Source organism: Petromyzon marinus, unplaced genomic scaffold (assembly GCF_048934315.1).
Source record: "Petromyzon marinus isolate PM22_M1 ecotype Great Lakes invasive population unplaced genomic scaffold, UKy_Petmar_22M1.pri1.0 PM_G_Scaffold_11, whole genome shotgun sequence".
NCBI lineage: Eukaryota > Metazoa > Chordata > Hyperoartia > Petromyzontiformes > Petromyzontidae > Petromyzon > Petromyzon marinus.
In genome coordinates this window covers 3,810,466-3,834,148 of record NW_027422662.1, presented here as the reverse complement: position 1 = coordinate 3,834,148, position 23,683 = coordinate 3,810,466, and the positions used below count along the sequence as shown (strand labels likewise).

The window sequence follows — 23,683 nt, the reverse complement described above, 5'->3', positions numbered from 1 at the left end:
ATACACTCACACTGCCACTAACTCGCTCACACATCATACACTCGCTCACACATCATTCACTAACTCACTCTTCATACGCTGACTCGCACATCATACACTCACTCACTCTGCTGCTGACTCACTCACACATCATACACTGGGAGTGTCGTGCTGCCAGCTATGGCTGCAGTTTTTTTGTCGTACGTGTTATGTATATCGTTTATTGTTAAATTTAAATTCACAGTTCCTATGATTACTGTTGTTACATTGTTTTTACAGCTTTATTTTGGTGATTTGAAAACATATGGTTAATCTAAATTGTCTTATGGTTGTTGTTGTTGGCTTGCACCACATTGATTTTAACACACAGCGTTTTAACATGTTTTTTTGCGTGGAATATTTGCTGGTTTATTCCAGAATGTTTCTGTTACGCATTGTCGCTTTAAGATGTTCTGTGTTCAAATTTTGTTTGTTGCGGTTGCACCCGACTTAAGAGCCGCATGGCTCACAGGGCTATACCTAATCAATGAAACTTGAAAACTTGAAACCCTCTCTCTCACGCAAATGCCAGACACAACGCAGATGATCGCCACTGAACACTGCCACCGCCCGATGTCGACCACCACCCCGGGTTGAAGTCTTCAAGTGGTTGTGCCCGTGGCCATGGCAACGGGGGCTGCTGGAGGCTCCACGAGGCTTGGAGGTCGTCGTCATGGAGATTTACAAACTCGTCATCATCATCGTCGTCATGGAGATTAACACTCGTCATCATCATCGTCATGGAGATTTACAAACTCGTCATCATCATCGTCGTCATCATGGAGATTAACAAACTCATCGTCATCGTCATGGAGATTGACAAACTCATCATCATCATCGTCTTTATGGAGATTTACAAACTCGTCATCATCATCGTCGTCATGGAGATTGACAAACTCATCGTCATCATCATCATGGAGATTTACAAACTCATCATCGTCATGGAGATTTACAAACTCATCATCATCGTCGTCATGGAGATTGACAAACTCGTCATCATCATCATCATCATCGTCATGGAGATTTACAAACTCATCATCATCGTCGTCATGGAGATTGACAAACTCGTCATCATCATCGTCGTCATGGAGATTTACAAACTCGTCATCATCATCATCGTCATGGAGATTAACAAACTCGTCATCATTATCATGGAGATTTACAAACTCATCGTCATCATGGAGATTTACAAACTCGTCATCATCATCGTCGTCATGGAGATTTACAAACTCAACATCATCATCGTCATGGAGATTTACAAACTCGTCATCATCATCGTCGTTATGGAGATTGACAAACTCATCATCATCGTCATGGAGATTTACAAACTCGTCATCACCGTCGTCATGGAGATTAACAAACTCGTCATCATCATTGTCGTCATGGAGATTGACAAACTCGTCATCATCATCGTCGTTATGGAGATTGACAACCTCATCATCATCATCGTCGTCGTCATGGAGATTGATAAACTCATATTCTTAGCTCTTTCGGTAAAGTCACGTTGAAGGGAAACAAAAAAATAATAAAGTATATATTATATATATTTTATTATTGAAGGGAAACAATAAAATAATAATATATATAAAACAATAAAAATTATCACGTTTCGACCATAACACAAACGGTCGTCATCAGGTGTGTCGGTTTGCATTAATTTATTTATTTTAAACGGTGCATTTATTTATATTAAAAAAACGTCAGCGCCACGCGCAGCGATTTGGCAGTTTATTTAGAAGGACTAGTCCATCTATGTTCTGAAAAGAGGGGGGAGACGAAAAATTAATGTATGCTGTCTGAAAGCCACTGTAAGCGTGAACAATCAATTAAGACCTGAAATGGTTTATCAAATCTTTCCAATGATTGCTAAGCCAGAATCCATCTTCTCGGTTGAAATTGTCTCTGTGCTTGTATATGTGGATAGCCTCATGAACGAATCTCTCATGGTAGCCAGATGGCTTACAAAGAACCTGTCTTGGAAAAGTCAATGTCATGTTAGCCTACTGAATTATAACAATGATCTGCCACGGCCGAGGTGTTGGTCCTACCGTGTTTAAGGTCTGCTTTGTGTTCACGAATGCGGTCTGAGACATGGCGTTTGGTTTCTCCAATGTAACTACTACCACAGAGGCAACTTAGTTTGTAGACATCAGGGTACTGTATGTCCGGAATCACATCTTTTACAGACGGAACCAGATCACGGATTTTATGTAATGTGTTGAAACGGACCTGGATCTTGTGTTTATTCAAGATTTTGGAGATCTTTTTTGTGATCACCGCAATGTAGGGTAAAGTGATGATTTTGAAAGGCTCCTCAAGAGGGTCCTTCTTCATGGTTTGAGTGATAGCTTTGCGGATTGTATAGTCGGAGTAACCATTAGCCTTAAGAGCTTGGTGTACGTGCTTGAGTTCACTGCCTATGTGTTCCTGGTCGGATATGCATTGGGCTCTATGATACTCTTGATGAGAGAATTCTTCTGTGATGGATGGTGGTGGGAATCCGGTTTCAGATAAGCATCCGTATGGGTAGCTTTCCTGTAGACAGAGTGGCTCATTGAACCATCAGGTCTCTTTTTAATGACATCCAAAAAAGGTATCTTGCCATCTATTTCGACTTCCATGGTAAATCTGACGGCTGGGTGTATGGAATTGATGTGGTCGAAGAATTGGTCTAGAGCAGGCCGGCCATGTGGCCAGATGACAAAGTCATCCACGTACCTCTTCCATAAGGTTGGGTGCAGAGTGGCAGTCTGGATGGCGTCAGTCTCAAATTACTCCATGAAAATGTTAGCTATAACCGGAGATAGGGGGGAGCCCATTGGGGTGCCCTCAGTTTGTTTGTAGAAAGTTCCATTCCAAGTGAAGTATGTATTGGTTAAACAGTGTCTCACCAGGGTGGGTACCTCAGTGTTTAGTCCTTGATGAACCAAGTCTTCAATGATTGTGATGGTGTCAGGTACAGGAACCTTGGTGAATAAGGAAACTACATCAAAACTGACAAGCAGGTCGTCTGGGGACAGGGGAATACCCTTGATTGTCGATACCAGGTGAGTAGAATTTTGTACCGCAGAGGTGGTTTTTCCAGTGAAAGGACGCAGGATTTCAGACATCGTGATAATTTTTATTGTTTTATATATATTTTATTATTTTATTGTTTCCCTTAAACGTGACTTTACCGAAAGAGCTAAGAATATAAACATGTAGCTGTGATAACCAAACACATCTCCTGCAAAGAACTTGAAATTATGCTCGTGACAGATTCTATTAATCTTAATCATGGCATCCTGAGGGCACCCGGTCAGGCATATCTGCACGGTCAGAAACAAAAACCAAGACAAATGTTCAATTACAGTACATCTAGCATATGATACAAGAACCATCTTGGTTGGGTAAGTCATACAAAATGTAATTTCTATATTCTTTGGGTCTTTCGGTAAAGCCACGTAGATAGAAAACATAATGAAAATAAAAACAATATCACGTTTCCATCGCAACACAAGCAATCGTCTTGTGTTGCGAGTAAATTCCTTTTATTATACATGTAACATTGAGGAATTAGTTGTATAATAAAAAAAATGTTAAAAAAGAGATGTTAAAAACATATTATACGCACGTTTACTATAACATTATCTTCAAGTCTGCTTATAAAACAGCTTTCGTTATAAAAGTGGAAGGTTTTAATCAACAGTGTATACATGCTGCTGCCATCCTGTGGCTTACATTAACATGGATGGCGACTGCACTGCATGTTCTATACTAAACACACTTCTTATTCCTCCTATTCTTACCTGAAATTATATTTGGTAAATGAAATTGGCCTCCGAGGCATTTACAGCGCTAATTATCTGAATATTTCTCAATTTATTGATGCAATGCACACGTAACAAGAGGATTACAGCTGTAAAACATTAAGATAGCATGGCTAGCGATAAAGCATCTCCCCAGCAATATTCCCCATCAATAAAACAAATTACGAGTTTGGTTGTTTAAACATTGCTTTTTAAGTTTATTAGGCTAATGGGGATTTAATCTTACCTTTTTGGGGAGCAAATCAGACCGTTGTCTTATATTTGTACATCACTTTATTAATTCACCACTGGATGAGGGCTTTCCACCATGTGAGTTGTGAGGATTATGGTGAGAGCAGGAGCATTAAGATGATAGAGCTGCCCACCATGAAGCATAACAGCAGCCTGCACTAAGCCGGTTTGTATGGTGGTCACCGATCGACGCACGATCCAGACTCAACCGTGCTGAGCTTCCGAGATCGTGTGAGATCGGACACATTCCTGGTGACTTGGTTAATTAATTAACCCAGTTGCACTCGATTTTTTTGGGGATTTTTAATGCTTTGTTTTACGTAACCCCCCATCCCCCCTTCTCTACTTTTCTAGAAGGAATTTTTTTTTCTTCACGGCGCGCTCATCAGTAAGCCCCCCCCCGTGCCTTGAGGCCCCCCCGTGCCTCGAGGCCCCCCCGTGCCTCGAGGCCCCCCCGTGCCTCGAGGCCCCCCCGTGCCTCGAGGCCACCCCGTGCCTCGAGGCCCCCCGTGCCTTGAGGCCCCCCCGTGCCTTGAGGCCCCCCCGTGCCTCAAGGCCCCCCCCCGTGCCTCGAGGCCCCCCCCCCCCGTGCCGCGAGGCGGAGCGCAGTACCGCTCCGGTCGCGTCGGCGAGCGGGAACGGAAGCGGCACTCGTCCACGACGCCGCCCGCCCCGGCGCCCCCGCCGCCACGGCCCTCGCCCCGCCGCGCCGCGTAGAAGCCGTCGGTGCCCCACGCGAACCGCGGCGCCTCCATCAGCTCGGAGCCGCGGAGCGTCCTGGCCGAGCGGGGATCTCACCGCAGCGTGGCGCGCGGCGCCAGCCACGCCGGGGCCTGGACGAGGCGGTGCGGACGCGGCCGGCGGCTTGAGTGGAGGAGGCTCATGGCGATGGGGGAGCGGTGCCGCCCCTGCTTGCCGCTGCTTGCTGCCGCCGTGATCGCGGTGAGGGTAAGAACGGCGAAGCATAGTTCATAGTTAGTTCATAGTTCATTTATGTTGGTATAGCCCTGTGAGCCATTCGGCTCTTGAATCGGGTGCAATCGCAACAAACAAAACAAACATGAACAAGAAAACATCTTGAAGTGATCTTCTTTGGTTCTTTCGGTAAAGTCACGTAGAATGATAATAAAATAATAAATTGATAAAATAAAATAACACAATAATATTCTCACGACGTTTCGGCCACAACACAAGCGGCCTTCATCAGGTGAAGGGGGGCGAGACTGTCTGGTAGGACAGCGCTGGAGTGAAAGAGCCACGTTCAGATACGGCCTTTAAGCTGTGTGAGAGGAACAAAGTGCCTTGACAAAGGAATTAGCATATAATTTAGCATTGAAATGGCTGAATGATTAGCTTGTGACTGGTCACAGAAATAGCTATGTTAAAAGTTAAAGCATACACACCCGCAGAGGCACCCATTGTTAAAGGGATTAGCATGGAATTTAGCATTGAAATAGCTAAGTTAAGGCATACACATCTTGACAATGGAATTAGCATAGAATTTTGCATTTAGAAAGCTGAGTGATTAGCTTGTACCTGCTGCAGAAATAGAGCTTGTACCTGCTGCAGAAATAGCTACGTTAAAGTCAGAGCATACACATTCACCGAGGCCCTTAGTACAAATCAAACAGGAGAATTTAGCATTGAAATAACTAGGCGAATCCAGCATTGAAACAACTGAGTGATTAGCTAGTGACTGGTCACAGAAATGACTACACATCTGAGCTATTCACAGTACTATATAGTGAACCAATAAAAACTAAAATATAAATTACCTTCATGTTATCAATAAACTCTATATTCTCCAATCAGCTAAGCTACCAACAATAAGTCGTTATATATCACAATGCTATATGGCGAAAAAATGGGTGGATTCTTACCCTCAAATTTCAGCACCACGGGCCCCGTTCAGACGGACGAGTTCGTCCATGGTCGGAACAGAGGAGGGGGAGAGAGACAGCTGCGAGGCCCTAGTATGCTCCATATTGTAAAACTATACCATTAACCGTGGTGTGAGAGGTATTAAGAGGCAATGCTGGCGAAAGAGCTGCGGTCTGAAGGTCATCGTAAAAATACAATTAATTAAGAACAGAAATGATTTAAAACATCTTTCCAGTGGTTACTAAGCCTGAATCCATCTTCTCGGTTGAAATTGTCTCTGTGCTTGTATATGTGAATGGCCTCATGAACGAATCTCTCATGGTAGCCGGTTGGTTTGCAAAGAACCTCCGTCTTGGAGAAGTCAATGTCATGTGAGCCCACTGAATTATAACAGTGATCTGCCACGGCAGAGGAGTTCGTCCTACCGTGTTTCAAGTCTGCTTTGTGTTCGCGGATGCGGTCCGAGATATGTTTTTTGGTTTCTCCAATGTAGCTACTACAAATCCAGGAAAAAAACATCAAAATATTCCTGAAATAGCACCGTACACCAACGCTGTGTGCAAAAATCCCAGTGGAATGCAAGTCAAATAACAACAACCACAAGACAACTAAGATTAAGGCCATCAGTCTAACTCCGTACTACAATAAACAAAAACATGGCCAAAACCAAAAAAACTTTTCGAAATCACCAAAATAAAAGCCATGAATGCAATGTGGCTCCCTCCACTTGCCGGATTTCAGCCCCTTCACGCCTCGCTCCTCGCCTCACCTCCTCTCTCTCCTTGCCTCACCTCCTCTCTCTCCTTGCCTCACCTCCTCTCTCTCGCCACACCTCCTCTCTCTCGCCTAAACTCCGCACCTCAAATCACTCCCTTCTCGTCACCTCACACCACCAAACTCCCCACCCGTAGGCACGTGACTGCCCCTCCCCCCATCACGAGACCCGCCCACCGCCTCCCCTCTGGGGGGGGGGCGCGGGGGATCGTTGTCTCTAATTTGTCAACAAAGCGCCATCGCCACGCGTGAGCAGCCACTAGAGGGCGCCATTGTCAAGACACGCGCCAGCTTCAGTGCTTTTGCATTTAAAGACGTCACACGAGACGGGGGTGTGGGCCAGCAACCACGCCCGGCCGCCTTTGTCTCCCCCCCCCCCCCCCCCAGTTTGACCGGTTACGTCTTTGATGGTGTTGGGTAGGGCGCATCCGTGAGCGGGAATCGAACTCGGGTGTCTGTCGGGCGCCTCTCTTCGGATGTGTTTGGCAGTGAATTGTTTTGTAGTTTGTTTTGGCTGCGTGCGAGTCTATGGGTCTCTGTGTGAGTCTATGGGTCTCTATGGGTCTCTGTGTGAGTCTATTGCTCTGTGATTCTGTGGCTGTCTGTGTGAGTCGATGGCTCTTCGTGTGAGTCTATGTCTCTGTGATTCTGTGGCTGTCTGTGTGAGTCGATGGCTCTCTGTGTGAGTCTATCGCTGTGATTCTGTGGCTGTCTGTGTGAGTCGATGGCTCTCCGTGTGAGTCTATGTCTCTGTGATTCTGTGGCTCTGTGTGAGTCAATGGCTCTCCGTGTGAGTCTATGGCTCTGTCGTTGTGTGACTCTGTCATTCTGTGGCTCTCCGTGTGAGTCTGTCTCTGTGATTGTGGCTCTCCGTGTGAGTCTATGGCTCTGTCATTGTGTGGCTCTGTGTGAGTCGATGGCTCTGTCATTGTGTGGCTCTGTGTGAGTCTGTGGCTCTCCGTGTGAGTCTATGGCTCTCTGTGTGAGTCTATGGCTCTGTGATTCTGTGGCTCTCTGAGTCTGTAGCTCTCTGTGTGAGTCTCTGGCTCTGTGATTCTGTGGCTCTGTTTGAGTCTGTAGCTCTCTGTGTGAGTCTATGGCTATGTGATTCTGTGGCTGTCTGTGTGAGTCTCTGGCTCTCTGTGTGAGTCTATGGCTCTGTGATTCTGTGGCTCTCTGTGTGAGTCTGTGGCTCTCTGTGTGAGTCTATGTCTCTGTGATTCTGTGGTGCTCCGTGTGAGTCAATGGCTCTCCGTGTTGCGATCTAAACGTGGTGGTATTTTTTCTTCACTTTATTTGTTCTATCTACGTGACTTTACTGAAAGAACCAGAGAATATGAATAAGCAGTAAGGCTCTGGGTGAACGGGCAGAAGAACATCACAAAACAATCGACGGATCCTACTAATGTAGTGTGTCGTAGTGTATAATGTAGTATATAGTGCAGTGTATAGTGTAGTGTATAGTAGTATAGTGTAGTGTATATAGTGTATAGTGTAGCATATAGTGTAGTATATATAGTGTGTAGTGTATAGTGTGTAGTGTAGTATATATATAGTGTGTAGTGTATAGTGTAGTGTATAGTGTAGTGTATAGTGTAGTGTATTGTATAGTGTAGTATATATAGGGTAGTGTATAGTGTAGTGTATGGTGTAGTGTATAGTGTAGTGTATAGTGTAGTGTAGTACACTAGTACAGCACACTGGTGGGTTAGCGAGCCAAGCAACAACAGAGCGTAGTATATATGTGTAGTGTAGTGTATAGTGTAGTGTATAGTAGTGTATAGTGTAGTGTATAGTGTAATGTATAGTGTAGTATATAGTGTAGTGTATAGTGTAGTGTATAGTGTGATGTAGTGTAGTGTAGTACACTAGTACAGCACACTGGTGGGTTAGCGAGCCAAGCAACAAAATAGTGTAGTATATATATAGTGTGTAGTGTATAGTGTATAGTATAGTGTGTAGTGTAATATATATAGTGTAGTATATATAGTGTGTAGTGGAGTGTATAGTGTAGTGTGTAGTGTATAGTATAGTGTATAGTGTAGTGTAGTAGACTAATACAGAACAGTGGTGGGTTAAATTTCGATTTAAAGCTTTCGTGACTGCAAGGATTCATCTTCTTTGGTTCTTTCGGTAAAGTCACGTAGAATGAGAATAAAATAATAAATTGATAAAATAAAATAACACAATAATATTCTCACGACGTTTCGGCCACAACACAAGCGGCCTTCATCAGGTGAAGGGACGAGCCTGTCTGGTAGAACAGCGCTGTCCAGTGTGCTGTCCCTTCACCTGATGAAGGCCGCTTGTGTTGTGGCCGAAACGTCGTGAGAATATTATTGTGTTATTTATTTTATTAATTTATTATTTTATTCTCATTCTACATGACTTTACCGAAAGAACCAAAGAAGACTGGTGGGTTAGCGAGCCAAGCAACAACATTTGCACTCTGGATACCGTGACATTTCGCCAGCAATCACAACAACCAGCTTCATCAGGCGACAGCGACAATTGTGCATTTATTCATTCACACAATCTAACCCGGATGATATCGGCTCGCCGAAAACCAACAGCGTCAAACTACGAAAGTGCTGCGGCATCGCGGGAGCGGCCGATGAAACTGGCCGGGTTCGGGGAGAAATAAAAAAACCGAGATGCTGACGTGGCGCAGGAAGGCTCACGCCGTTGTACGCGCCATCGTGACGCCGCTTGTCGCCCCGGTAAAACAATAATATAAACACGCGGTACTCCCTCTCGGTGCCGGACGTCGTGACGGACCGTGCCGATGTCGCCGCTCGTCGACCCCCGGCCACGCGAGGGCGAATTTAAATTCTCCCCCCACCCCCTTCTCCCTGGCTCCCTGGCACGACGCCCGGTCGCCTCCCGTCCAGCGGCACAACGCCGGGGGAAAGCGCTGGGAGGTGAGAGACCGTCGCGAAGACTAAAATAAAATAACAAAAAACTGCGTCCGGTAACGGAGAGCTCTTTCGTAAAACAAAATTCCCACCCCCACCCCACCCAAAAAAAAGTGAAAAGCCAAACTCGGGGCACCGATTGTAACCGGCACAAGGCAAATATCCCCCAATGCTGAAAAACATCGCTCAGTTGGGATCAAACAACAACAACAATTCTTCTTGGTTCTTACGGGGGGGGGGGGGGTTCACCCGCTCGCGAAGCGACAATCCCCGGCGTTGCCGCCGGCAACCGGAGGCACGGCAAGGCGGGGCACGGCAAGGTGGAGCACGGCAAGGCGGAGCACGGCAAGGTGGAGCACTCTCGCTCCTCCCCCCCCCGCCCCACCCCGAGCCGCTTCTCAAAAATCTTCCTTCCACTCCTCATCGTCATCTTCGTCTGTGAAAACCTGCGGGGGTCGGAATAAATTAGAGAGACGGTGACCGACCCCACCCCCACCCCCCACCCACTGGGGTGGCCAGAAGCGGATCGCTCACTCAGCCTAAGCAGTGGACGGACACTCGCTCACCGCTCGCTCGCTCGCCACCCACCCCTCCTCACCGTGTAGTCGTAGCTGCCAGCTCCGCTGTCTTGGTGCTGAGGCTGCGGTGGCAACTCGTGCAGCTCCATATCCGCCTTGTTGCCACTCTCTAGCATTAGCAACTACACACGGAGCATCCCCACAACACGCACAGTGTGTGGTGAGTCTGTGGGCTCTGTGTGGTGAGTCTGTGGGTCTCTGTGTGGTGAGTCTGTGGGTGTCTCTGTGTGGTGAGTCTGTGGGTCTCTGTGTGGCGAGTCTGTGGATCTCTGTGTGGTGAGTCTGTGGGTCTCTGTGTTGTGAGTCTGTGGGTCTCTGTGTGGTGAGTCTGTGGGTCTCTGTGTGGTGAGTCTGTGGGTCTCTGTGTGGTGAGTCTGTGGGTCTCTGTGTGGTGAGTCTGTGGGTCTCTATGTGGTGAGTCTGTGGGTCTCTGTGTGGTGAGTCTGTGGGTCTCTGTCTGGTGAGTCTGTGGGTCTCTGTGTGGTGAGTCTGTGAGTATCTGTTTGGTGAGTCTGTGGGTCTCTGTGTGGTGAGTCTGTGGGTATCTGTCTGGTGAGTCTGTGGGTCTCTGTGTGGTGAGTCTGTGGGTATCTGTCTGGTGAGTCTATGGGTTTCTGTGTGGTGAGTCTATGGGTCTCTGTGTGGTGAGTCTGTGGGTATTAATTTGGCAATCGTCATCAGGAGGCGAAACGAGGGGGAAGAAAGTTGCTGAGCAGGCAGCAGGCTGTTTTAAAGTTTTAAAGTTGGGTGTAGCCCAAGGGTCATAAACAAAGTGGGCACAACTTTACCGAAAGACCCAAAGAAAATGAATTCCTGCAGTCATGAAAGCTTTAGGTCGAGTCTAAGTGTGTCTCTATATATACACTACACTATACACTACACTATACACTACACTACTATACACTACACTATACACTACACTATACACTACACTACACACTACTATACACTACACTACTATACACTACACTATACACACTACACTAGTATACACTACACTATACACTACACTATACACTACACTATACACTACACACTACACTATACACTACACTACACACTATACACTACTATACACTACACTATACACTACACTAGTATACACTACACTATACACTACACTATACACTACACTACACACTAAACTATACACTACACTACACACTACACTATACACTACACTACACACTACACTACACACTACACTATACACTACACTATACACCCCTCTGTGTCCTGGCGGTGTGCCACTCACGTAGCCACGGTCGCCCTCCGCGTTTCTCTGTGGTGCCTTGGGGAGAGTGGGGGGATCCTCCCTGCACGCATGTGGGTAGTGGGGGGGTAGTGGGGGGGTAGTGAGGGGGTAGTGGGGGGGGTGGTGGGGGGGGGCACAACGGCAGGTCGTCACAAAGATGACCCCGCGGGCACCGCCGACGTCCGCCCCACGTCCGAGAGAAGCGAGCGACTCACGTGGGGCCCCAGGGCTCCTGCCAATGCTGCTGCTGCCGGCGGCGTCGGCGGCGGTAGAGCAGCAGCAGCAGCAGCAGCGTGGCCACCAGGGCGAGGGACACGGCGAGGATCGCGGCCGGAGCGGCCCAGCTGGCCCGGCCCGCCGCCGCCGCCTTCTCTGCGTGGCACAACAACAATCCCCCGCGTGGCGTCAGCGTGCCGCCGTAGCACGACGACGACAACCGCCGCGATGACCACACGCGCCAGGCTAGGTGCGCTTTGAGGCTCGTGGCGCTCGCACCCGGGCGTTGCGGGTCGAGGGAGCGAGACGAAGGGACGGACGGAGACAAAGTCTCCCCCGTAAAGGCCCCGGCGGACTGTCGGGGCGGGTGCCGTTAGCGAGTATCAGCAGCTGTGAAGGCCGTGATTGTGACAAACGAGGGGATGGGTGGCCAGAACAGGGACACACACACGGACACACACACGGACACGCACACACACACACACACACGGACACGCACGCACACACACACACACACGCACGCGGACACGCACGCACACACACGCACAAGCACGCATACGGACAGACAACCATGCACACGCACACGGACAGACACGCACCAACACACGTGCAAACCTGTTCGTGTGTCCAGTTGCCTGTTCAGACTGAAAGTCGTGAGTTCAACCGGCGTGCAACAGACGGCGGTGGTGGCGTCTACATCGGTAGAACGTGAAGATCCAGTGTCATTTACATCTGTAGAACGTGAAGATCCAGTGTAATTTACATCTGTAGAACGTGAAGAACCAGTGGCAGAACGTGAAGAACCAGTGGCCTCTACATCTGTAGAACGTGAAGAACCAGTGGCATCTACATCTCCAGAAGGTGAAGAACCAGTGGCATCTACATCTCCAGAAGGTGAAGAACCAGTGGCATCTACATCTGCAAAACGAGAAGAACCAGTGACATTAATATCAACAGAATACGAAAAACCAGTGACATGTACATCTGCAAAATGTAAAGAACCAGTGCCATCTACATCTACAGAATGTGAAGAACCAGTGGCATCTACATCTGCAGAACGTGAAGAACCAGTGGGATCTACATCTGTAGAACGTGAAGAACCAGTGGCATCTACATCTGTAGAAGGTGAAGAACCAGTGGCATCTACATCTGTAGAACGTGAAGAACCAGTGGCATCTACATCTGCAGAACGCGAAGAACCAGTGGCCTCTACATCTGCAGAACGTGAAGATCCAGTGTCATTTACATCTGCAGAACATGAAGAACCAGTGGCATCTACATTTGCAGAGCGTGAAGAACCAGTGGCATCTACATCTGCAGACAGTGAAGAACCAGTGGCATCTACATCTGCAGAGCGTGAAGAACCAGCGGCATCTAATCTGCAGAACGTGAAGAATCAGTGGCATCTACATCTGCTGAACGTGAAGAACCAGTGGCATCTACATCTGCAGAGCGTGAAGAACCAGCGGCATCTACATCTGTAGAACGTGAAGAACCAGTGGCATCTACATCTGCAGAACGTGAAGAACCAGTGGCATCTACATCTGCAGAACGTGAAGAATTAGTGGCATCTACATCTGCAGAGCGTGAAGAACCAGTGGCATCTACATCTGCAGAGCGTGAAGAATTAGTGTAATCTACATCTGTAAAAGGTGAAGAACAAGTGGCATCTACATCTGCAGAACGTGAAGAACCAGTGGCATCTACATCTGCAGAACGTGAAGAACCAGTGGCATCTACATCTGCAGAACGTGAAGAACCAGTAGCATCTACATCAGCTTTGGGTCTCTGTGTGAGTCTATGGGTCTCTGTCTGAGAAGTCTATGGGTGTCTGTGTGAGTAGTCTATGGGTGTCTGTGTGATGAGTCTATGGGTCTCTGTGTGAGTAGTCTATGGGTCTCTGTGTGAGTCTATGGGTCTCTGTGTGAGTAGTCTATGGGTGTCTGTGTGATGACTCTATGGGTCTCTGTGTGAGTCTATGGGTGTCTGTGAGTAGTCTATGGGTGTCTGTGTGAGTAGGCTATGGGTGTCTGTATGATGAGTCTATGGGTCTCTGTGTGAGTCTATGGGTCTCTGTGTGAGTAGTCTATGGGTCTCTGTGTGAGTAGTCTATGGGTCTCTGTGTGAGTCTATGGGTGTCTGTGTGAGTCTATGGGTCTCTGTGTGAGTGGTCTATGGGTCTCTGTGTGAGTCTATGGGTGTCTGTGTGAGTCTATGGGTCTCTGAGTGAGTAGTCTATGGGTCTCTGTGTGAGTAGTCTATGGGTGTCTGTGTGATGAGTCTATGGGTCTCTGTGTGAGTAGTCTATGGGTCTCTGTGTGAGTAGTCTATGGGTGTCTGTGTGGTGAGTCTATGGGTGTCTGTGTGAGTAGTCTATGGGTCTCTATGTGAGTAGTCTATGGGTCTCGGTGTGATGAGTCTATGGGTCTCTGTGTGAGTCTATGGGTCTCTGTGTGAGTAGTCTATGGGTGTCTGTGTGATGAGTCTATGGGTCTCTGTGTGAGTCTATGGGTCTCTCTGTGAGTAGTCTATGGGTGTCTGTGTGATGAGTCTATGGGTCTCTGTCTGAGTCTATGGGTCTCTGTGTGAGTAGTCTATGGGTCTCTGTGTGAGTAGTCTATGGGTCTCTGTGTGAGTCTGTGGGTCTCTGTGTGAGTAGTCTATGGGTCTCTATGTGAGTAGTCTATGGGTCTCTTTGTGAGTCTGTGGGTCTCTGTGTGAGTAGTCTATGGGTCTCTGTGTGAGTAGTCTATGGGTCTTCTTTGGTTCTTTCGGTAAAGTCACATAGAATGAGAATAAAATAATAAATTTATAAAATAAAAAAACGCAATAAAATTCTCACGACGTTTCGGCCACAACATCAGGTGAAGGGACGGGACTGTCTGGAGGACAGCGCTGGAGCGAACAAAGCCACGCTCAGATCGCGACCTTTAAGCTGTGTGAGAAGAAACAAAGCGCCTTGACAAAGGAATTAGCATAGAATTTAGCATTGAAATGGCTGAGTGATTAGCTTGTGACTGGTCACAGAAATGGCTATGTTAAAGTCAAAGCATACACATCCACAGAGGCACCCCTTGACAAAGGAATTAGCATAGACTTTAGCATTGAAATAGCTGAGTGATTAGCTTGTGACTGGTCACAGAAATGGCTATGTTAAAGTCAAAGCATACACATTCACAGAGGCACCTAGTACAAATCAAACAGGAGAATTTAGCATTGAAATAACTAGGAGAATTTAGCATTGAAATAACTGAGTGATTAGCTTGTGACTGGTCACAAAAATGCCTATGTTAAAGTCAAAGCCTACACATCTGAGCAATTCACAGTAACTGGGTATACACTACACTATATAATGAATACTACATAGTAAACCAATAAAAAACTAAAATATAAATTACCCCAATGTTATCAATAAACTCTATATTCTCCAATCAGCTAAGCTACCAACAATAAGTCGTTATATATCACAATGCTATATGGCGAAAAAATGGGTGGATTCTTACCCTCAACTTTAGCACCACTGATAGCTACGAGCCCCGTTCAGACGGACGAGTTCATCCATGGTCGGAACAGAGGAGGGGGAGAGAGACAGCTGCGCGGCGCTGTTATACTCCATGTTGTAAACCATACCATTAACCGTGGTGTGATAGGTATTAAGAGTCAATGCCAGCGAAAGAGCTGCGGTCTGAAGGTCATCGTAAAATACAATTAATTAAGAACGTAAATGGTTTAAAAAATCTTTCCAATGGTTACTAAGCCAGAATCCATCTTCTCGGTTGAAATTGTCTCTGTGCTTGTATATGTGAATGGCCTCATGAACGAATCTCTCATGGTTGCCGGTTGGTTTGGAAAGAACCTCCGTCTTGGAGAAGTCAATGTCATGTGAGCCCACTGAATTATAACAGTGACCTGCCACGGCAGAGGAGTTCGTTCTACCGTGTTTCAAGTCTGCTTTATGTTCGCAGATGCGGTCCGAGATATGTCCTTTGGTTTCTCCAATGTAGCTACTACCACAGAGGCACTTTAGTTTGTAAACGCCCGGGTACTGTATGTCTGGAACAGCATCTTTTACAGATGGAACCAGATCACGGATTTTATGTACTGTGTTGAATCGGACCTGGATCTTGTGTTTATTCAGGATTTTGGAGATCTTTTGAGTGACCCCTGCAATGTAGGGTAAGGTGATGGTTTTGAGTGGCTCCACAAGAGGATCCTTCTTCATGACTGGAGTGATGGCTTTGCGGATTGTGTAGTCGGAGTAACCATTAGCCCTGAGAGCCTGGTGTACGTGCTTGAGTTCTGGTAATGTGTTCATTGGGCTCTATGGTATAGAGTCTTGATGAGGGAGTTCTTCTGGGATGGATGGTGGTGGGAATCCGGTTTCAAGTAAGCATCTGTATGGGTAGCTTTCCTGTAGACAGAGTGGCTCATTGAACCATCATGTGTCCTTTTAATTAAGACATCCAAAAAGGGTAGTTTGCCATATTTTTCGACCTCCATGGTAAATCTGTTGGCTGGGTGTATGGAATTGATGTGGTCGCAGAATTGGTCTAGAGCAGGCTGGCCATGTGGCCAGATGACAAAGGTGTCATCCACGTACCTCTTCCATAAGGTCGGGCGTAGAGTGGCAGTCTGGATGGCGTCAGTTTCAAATTTTTCCATGAATATGTTGGCTACAACCGGAGATAGGGGGGAGCCCATTAGGGTGCCCTCAGTTTGTTTGTAGAAAGTTCCATTCCAGGTGAAGTTTGTGTTGGTTAAGCAATGTCTCACCAGGCGGGGGTACATCAGTATGCAGTCCTTGATGAACCAGGTCTTCAATGATAGCGATGGTGTCAGGTACCGGGACTTTGGTGAACAAGGACACCACATCAAAACTGACAAGCAGGTCGTCTGGGGACAGGGAAATGCCTTTGATTGTCAATACAAGGTGAGTCGAATTTAGTACCGCAGAGGTGGTTTTTCCAGTGAAAGGTCGCAGTATATCAGCAAGAAAACGTGCCAGTTTATAGGTGGGGGAGTTGATAGTAGAGACTATGGGACGAAAGGGTGTATCTTCTTTGTGTACCTTTGGAAGGCCATATAATCTTGGTGGTCTGGCAGCAGAGGGTTTCAACGAGAACTGTTTGGTCTGATCAATTAATGCTGTTGAATCAGAGATGATTTTGTTCGTTTTGGTAACCAGGCTGTTGGTGGGATCTCTTTTTATTTTTGTATAGCTGCCATCGTTGAGCAGTTCTTGAATTTTGTTGTTATATTCTGTTTTGTCCATGATGACAGTGGCTACCATGAGAGATTCGTTCATGAGGCCATTCACATATACAAGCACAGAGACAATTTCAACCGAGAAGATGGATTCTGGCTTAGTAACCATTGGAAAGATGTTTTAAACCATTTCGTTCTTAATTAATTGTATTTTACGATGACCTTCAGACCGCAGCTCTTTCGCTGGCATTGACTCTTAATACCTCTCACACCACGGTTAATGGTGTGGTTTACAACATGGAGTATAACAGCGCCTCGCAGCTGTCTCTCTCCCCCTCCTCCGTTCTGACCATGGATGAACTCGTCCGTCTGAACGGGGCTCTTAGCTATCCGTGATGCTAAAGTTGAGGGTAAGAATCCACCCATTTTTTCGCCAGATAGCATTGTGATATATAACGACTTATTGTGGTAGCTTAGCTGATTGGAGAATATATAGAGTTCATTGATAACATTGAGGTAATTTATATTTTAGTTTTTTATTGGTTTACTATATAGTATTCATTATATAGTGTAGTGTATACCCAGTTACTGTGCCATTTCTGTGACCAGTCACAAGCTAATCACTCAGTTATTTCAATGCTAAATTCTCCTAATTATTTCAATGCTAAATTCTCCTGTTTGATTTGTACTAGGTGCCTCTGTGAATGTGTATGCTATGACTTTAACATAGCCATTTCTGTGACCAGTCACAAGCTAATCACTCAGCTATTTCAATGCTAAAGTCTATGCTAATTCCTTTGTCAAGGGGTGTCTCTGTAGATGTGTATGCATTGACTTTAACATAGCCATTTCTGTGACCAGTCACAAGCTAATCACTCAGCTATTTCAATGCTAAATTCTATGCTAATTCCTTTGTCAAGGCGCTTTGTTTCTTCTCACACAGCTTAAAGGTCGGGATCTGAGCGTGGCTTTGTTCGCTCCAGCGCTGTCCTCCAGACAGTCTCGTCCCTTCACCTGATGAAGGCCGCTTGTGTTTTGGCCAGAACGTCATGAGAATTTTATTGTGTTATTTTATTTTATCAATATATTATTTATTCTCATTCTACGTGTCTTTACCGAAAGAACCAAAGAAGATGAATCCTTGCAGTCACGAAAGCTTTAAATCGAAATTTAGTCTATGGGTGTCTGTGTGAGTAGTCTATGGGTCTCTGTGTGAGTAGTCTATGGGTGTCTGTGTGAGTAGTCTATGGGTCTCTGTGTGAGTAGTCTATGGGTGTCTGTGTGAGTAGTCTATGGGTGTCTGTGTGAGTAGTCTATGGGTCTCTGTGTGAGTAGTCTATGGGTGTCTGTGTGATGAGTCTATGGGTCTCTGTGTGAGTAGTCTATGGGTGTCTGTGTGAGTAGTCTATGGGTCTCAGTGTCAGTAGTCTATGGGTCTCTGTGTGAGTAGTCTATGGGTGTCTGTGTGAGTAGTCTATGGGTCTCTGTGTGAGTAGTCTATGGGTCTCTGTGTGAGTAGTCTATGGGTCTCTGTGTGATGAGTCTATGGGTCTCTGTGTGAGTAGTCTATGGGTCTCTGTGTGAGTCTATGGGTCTCTCTGTGAGTAGTCTATGGGTCTCTGTGTGAGTAGTCTATGGGTGTCTGTGTGAGTCTATGGGTCTCTGCGTTGAGTAGTCTATGGGTCTCTGAGTGAGTAGTTTATGGGTCTCTGTGTGAGTAGTCTATGGGTCTCTGTGTGAGTCTATGGGTCTCTGTGTGAGTAGTCTATGGGTCTCTGTGTGAGTAGTCTATGGGTGTCTGTGTGAGTCATCTATGGGTCTCTGTGTGAGTAGTCTATGGGTCTCTGCGTGATGAGTCTATGGGTCTCTGTGTGAGTAGTCTATGGGTGTCTGTGTGATGAGTCTATGGGTCTCTGCGTGGGGCAGTGCCAATCCTCACCGATGACAGAGAGGTTGACCCTCCCCTCGAAGTTGCCGTGGGGGAAGGTGGCCACGTGGCAGAGGAAGAGGCCCCCGTCGCCAGCCCGCACGTCCAGCAGCTCCAGCGAGACGTCGCCGGGAGGCCCCCCAACGCGGAACCGCAGTCGGCCCGCGAGGGACGAGTTGGAGTACGCCGTGCCGTGCAGCGGGCTGAGCGTGGCCAAATTGGCCCCCGCCCAGACGTCGTCACGGGAGGCGTTCAGCCAGTTGGCCTGCACCACCACCACGGCCGCACCCCACAGGACGCAGCGCAGCAGCGCCACCTTCTGGCCGACGACTGCCGTGACCTGGCCGTCCGTGTCGACACCCACACGAGGGGCTGGGTGGGAAGACCACACAGAGACTCATAGACTACTCATAGAGACCCATAAACTACTCACACAGACACTCATAGACTACTCACAGAGACCCATAGACTACTCACACAGAGACCCATAGACTACTCACACAGAAACCCATAGACTACTCGCACAGAGACCCATAGACTACTCGCATAGAGACCCATAGACTACTCACACAGAGACCCATAGACTTCTCACGCAGAGACCCAAAGACTACTCATAGAGACCCATAGACCACTCACACAGAGACCCATAGACTACTCACACAGAGACCCATAGACTACTCACGCAGAGACCCATAGACTACTCACGCAGAGACCCATAGACTACTCATAGAGACCCATAGACTACTCACACAGAGACCCATAGACTACTCATAGAGACCCATAGACTACTCACACAGAGACCCATAGACCACTCATAGAGACCCAAGGCTACTCACACAGAGACCCACTTCACACGCACAAAAATACCTCTCACTCATTCACCCAGCCACCCACTCACCCACGGTGCTGTGTGGTGGAGGGACGGAGACACACGACAGTGGAGACCACTCCCCTGCCTTCCACCGTGGGAAGTCGGCTACCATTCTCACGCGGACGCAGTACTCATCCTCGCGTCCCGGCAGAAGCATAATTTGGTGTTGGTACCGGCATCCGATGAAGCGTTCCTGGCAGTAAGCATCATCATCATCAGTAGTAGCAGCAGTAGTAGTAGTAGCAGCAACAGCATCAGTAGTAGTAGCATCATCAGTAGTAGTGTCATTGGTAGTATCATCATCAGTATCATCATCATCATCAGTAGTAGTAGCAGTAGTAGTAGCAGCAACAGCATCATCATCAGTAGTAGCAGCATCATCAGTAGTAGTGTCATTGGTAGTAGCATCATCAGTATCATCATCATCAGTAGTAATAGCAGCAGTAGTAGTAGCAGCAACAGCAGCAGTAGTAGTAGCATCATCAGTAGTAGTGTCATTGGTAGTATCATCATCATCAGTAGCAGCATCACCACCCACCCATTCAACCACACACATCTCCCGCCACAACCTCCCGACCCCCGTCACAACTCCGGCAACCTCTCACCGTGCGTCGAACGCCGCCTCTTGTCGAGATGTCAACCTGATGGTGGAACTCCACGTCGTGCGACACCAGCGTCCTCAACCCACGCCCGACGGAGACCAACAACGACAGCTTCCACACCTCCGGCTCTCCGTCAACCACCGCCTCCAACTCCCCAGCCTCCCCAGGACCATCGTCGTCGAGGTTGTCGCCATCGACGTCGTAGTCACGGCGGTCATCGTCACCGCCGTCACGGCCATCGTCATCGTCGTCGAAGTCGTCGCCATCGACCTCAACGTTATAGTCACGGCGGTCGTCATCACCGCCGTCACGGACATCGTCATCATCGTTGTCGTTGTAGCCATCATCGTCGTTGTCTTCATCGTCACCCACAATACCGCACTCCTCATCCTTCTCCTCCTCACCATGACCATCGCCCTCCTCCTCCTTCCCCAGCGTCAGTTTGTTGAGCCTCAGGGTGAACGACGGAGCGCTGAGCACAGCTGAGACACGGGAGAGGGGGGGTCATGGCGAGGGATGTTTGTGTGATCTCCCCCTGTCCTACAGAGTGTGCGGAGTTTGTGTGATCTCCCCCTGTCCTACAGAGTGAGTGAGTGGAGATTGTGTGATCTCCCCCTGTTCTACAGAGTGAGTGGAGTTTGTGTGATCTCCCCGTGTTCTACAGAGTGAGTGGAGTTTGTGTGATCTCCCCCTGTCCTACAGAGTGAGTGGAGTTTGTGTGATCTCCCCCTGTTCTACAGTGAGTGAGTGGAGTTTGTATGATCTGCCTCTGTTCTACAGAGTGTGTGAGTGGAGTTTGTATGATCTCCCCCTGTCCTACAGAGTGAGTGAGTGGAGTTTGTATGATCTGCCCCTGTCCTACAGAGTGAGTGGAGTTTGTGTGATCTCCCCCTGTTCTACAGAGTGAGTGTGTGGAGTTTGTGTGATCTCCCTCTGTTTTACAGAGTGGAGTTTGTATGATCTCCCCCTGTCCTACAGAGTGAGTGGAGTTTGTGTGATCTCCCCCTGTTCTACAGAGTGAGTGAGTGGAGTTTGTGTGATCTCCCCGTGTTCTACAGAGTGTGTGGAGTTTGTGTGATCTCCCCCTGTCCTACAGAGTGAGTGTGAGACGAGTTTGTGTGATCTCCCCCTGTCCTACACAGAGTGTGTGGAGTTTGTGTGATCTCCCGCTGTTCTACAGAGTGTGTGGAGTTTGTGTGATCTCCCCCTGTCCTACAGAGTGAGTGGAGTTTGTGTGATCTCCCCCTGTCCTACAGAGTGTGTGAGTGGAGTTTGTGTGATCTCCCCCTGTTTACAGAGTGAGTGGAGTTTGTGTGATCTCCCCCTGTCCTACAGAGTGTGTGGAGTTTGTGTGATCTCCCCCTGTCCTACAGAGTGAGTGGGGTTTGTGTGATCTCCCCCTGTCCTACAGAGTGAGTGGAGTTTGTGTGATCTCCCCCTGTCCTACAGAGTGTGTGGAGTTTGTGTGATCTCCCGCTGTTCTACAGAGTGTGTGGAGTTTGTGTGATCTCCCCCTGTCCTACAGAGTGAGTGGAGTTTGTGTGATCTCCCCCTGTCCTACAGAGTGTGTGAGTGGAGTTTGTGTGATCTCCCCCTGTTTACAGAGTGAGTGGAGTTTGTGTGATCTCCCCCTGTCCTACAGAGTGTGTGGAGTTTGTGTGATCTCTCCCTGTCCTACAGAGTGAGTGGGGTTTGTGTGATCTCCCCCTGTCCTACAGAGTGTGTGAGTGGAGTTTGTGTGATCTCCCCTTGTCCTACAGTGAGTGAGTGTAGTTTGTGTGATCTCCCCCGGTCCTACAGAGTGAGTGTGTGGAGTTTGTGTGATCTCCCCCTGTTCTACAGTGAGTGAGTGGAGTTTGTATGATCTCCCCCTGTCCTACAGAGTGAGTGAGTGGAGTTTGTGTGATCTCCCCCTGTCCTACAGAGTGAGTGGTGTTTGTGTGATCTCTCCCTGTCCTACAGAGTGAGTGGAGTTTGCGTGATCTCCCCCTGTCCTACAGAGTGAGTGGAGTTTGTGTGATCTCCCCCTGTCCTACAGAGTGAGTGGAGTTTGTGTGATCTCCCCCTGTTCTACAGTGAGTGAGTGGAGTTTGTATGATCTCCCCCTGTCCTACAGAGTGATTAGAGTTTGTGTGATCTCCCCCTGTTCTACAGAGGAGTGTGTGGAGTTTGTGTGATCTCCCCCTGTTTTACAGAGTGAGTGGAGTTTGTATGATCTCCCCCTGTCCTACAGAGTGAATGAGTGGAGTTTGTGTGATCTCCCCCTGTCCTACAGAGTGAATGAGTGGAGCTTGTGTGATCTCCCCCTGTCCTACAGGGTGAGTGGAGTTTGTGTGATCTCCCCCTGTCCTACAGAGTGTGTGAGTGGAGTTTGTGTGATCTCCCCCTGTCCTACAGAGTGAGTGGAGTTTGTGTGATCTCCCCCTGTCCTACAGAGTGAGTGAGTGGAGTTTGTGTGATCTCCCCCTGTCCTACAGAGTGAGTGGAGTTTGTGTGATCTCCCCCTGTCCTACAGAGTGAGTGGAGTTTGTGTGATCTCCCTCTGCCCTACAGAGTGAGTGGAGTTTGTGTGATCTCCCCCTGTTCTACAGTGAGTGAGTGGAGTTTGTATGATCTCCCCCTGTCCTACAGAGTGATTAGAGTTTGTGTGATCTCCCCCTGTTCTACAGAGGAGTGTGTGGAGTTTGTGTGATCTCCCCCTGTTTTACAGAGTGAGTGGAGTTTGTATGATCTCCCCCTGTCCTACAGAGTGAATGAGTGGAGTTTGTGTGATCTCCCCCTGTCCTACAGAGTGAATGAGTGGAGCTTGTGTGATCTCCCCCTGTCCTACAGGGTGAGTGGAGTTTGTGTGATCTCCCCCTGTCCTACAGAGTGTGTGAGTGGAGTTTGTGTGATCTCCCCCTGTCCTACAGAGTGAGTGGAGTTTGTGTGATATCCCCCTGTCCTACAGAGTGAGTGAGTGGAGTTTGTGTGATCTCCCCCTGTCCTACAGAGTGAGTGGAGTTTGTGTGATCTCCCCCTGTCCTACAGAGTGAGTGGAGTTTGTGTGATCTGCCCCTGTTCTACAGAGTGAGTGGAGTTTGTGTGATCTCCCCCTGTTCTACAGAGTGAGTGGAGTTTGTGTGATCTCCCCCTGTTCCACAGAGTGAGTGTGAGTGGAGTTTGTGTGATCTCCCCCTGTCCTACAGAGTGTGTGAGCGTAGTTTGTATGATCTCCCCCTGTCCTACAGTGTGAGTGAGTGGAGTTTGTGTGATCTCCCCCTGTTCTACAGAGTGAGTGGAGTTTGTGTGATCTCCCCCTGTTCTACAGAGTGAGTGGAGTTTGTGTGATCTCCCCCTGTTCCACAGAGTGAGTGCGAGTGGAGTTTGTGTGATCTCCCCCCGTCCTACAGAGTGTGTGA

At 47.9% G+C, this 23,683-nt stretch overlaps 1 protein-coding gene across 1 annotated transcript in view; it reads right to left on the bottom strand.

Moving 5' to 3' along the window:
- Nucleotides 1-9,207: 9,207 nt before the first annotated feature.
- LOC142908937 (uncharacterized) overlaps nucleotides 9,208-23,683 on the bottom strand; it is a 67,661-nt gene continuing 53,185 nt past the window's right edge. The window contains exons 4-11 of the mRNA XM_076059610.1: nucleotides 20,286-20,764; nucleotides 19,708-19,873; nucleotides 18,822-19,181; nucleotides 12,293-12,595; nucleotides 11,677-11,833; nucleotides 11,462-11,522; nucleotides 10,227-10,328; nucleotides 9,208-10,074 (exon numbers count right to left, since the gene is read on the bottom strand). Coding sequence (XP_075915725.1) covers nucleotides 10,027-10,074; nucleotides 10,227-10,328; nucleotides 11,462-11,522; nucleotides 11,677-11,833; nucleotides 12,293-12,595; nucleotides 18,822-19,181; nucleotides 19,708-19,873; nucleotides 20,286-20,764 — 1,676 coding nt within the window. The 3' untranslated portion in view covers nucleotides 9,208-10,026. The remainder of the gene's footprint in view (nucleotides 10,075-10,226; nucleotides 10,329-11,461; nucleotides 11,523-11,676; nucleotides 11,834-12,292; nucleotides 12,596-18,821; nucleotides 19,182-19,707; nucleotides 19,874-20,285; nucleotides 20,765-23,683) is intronic.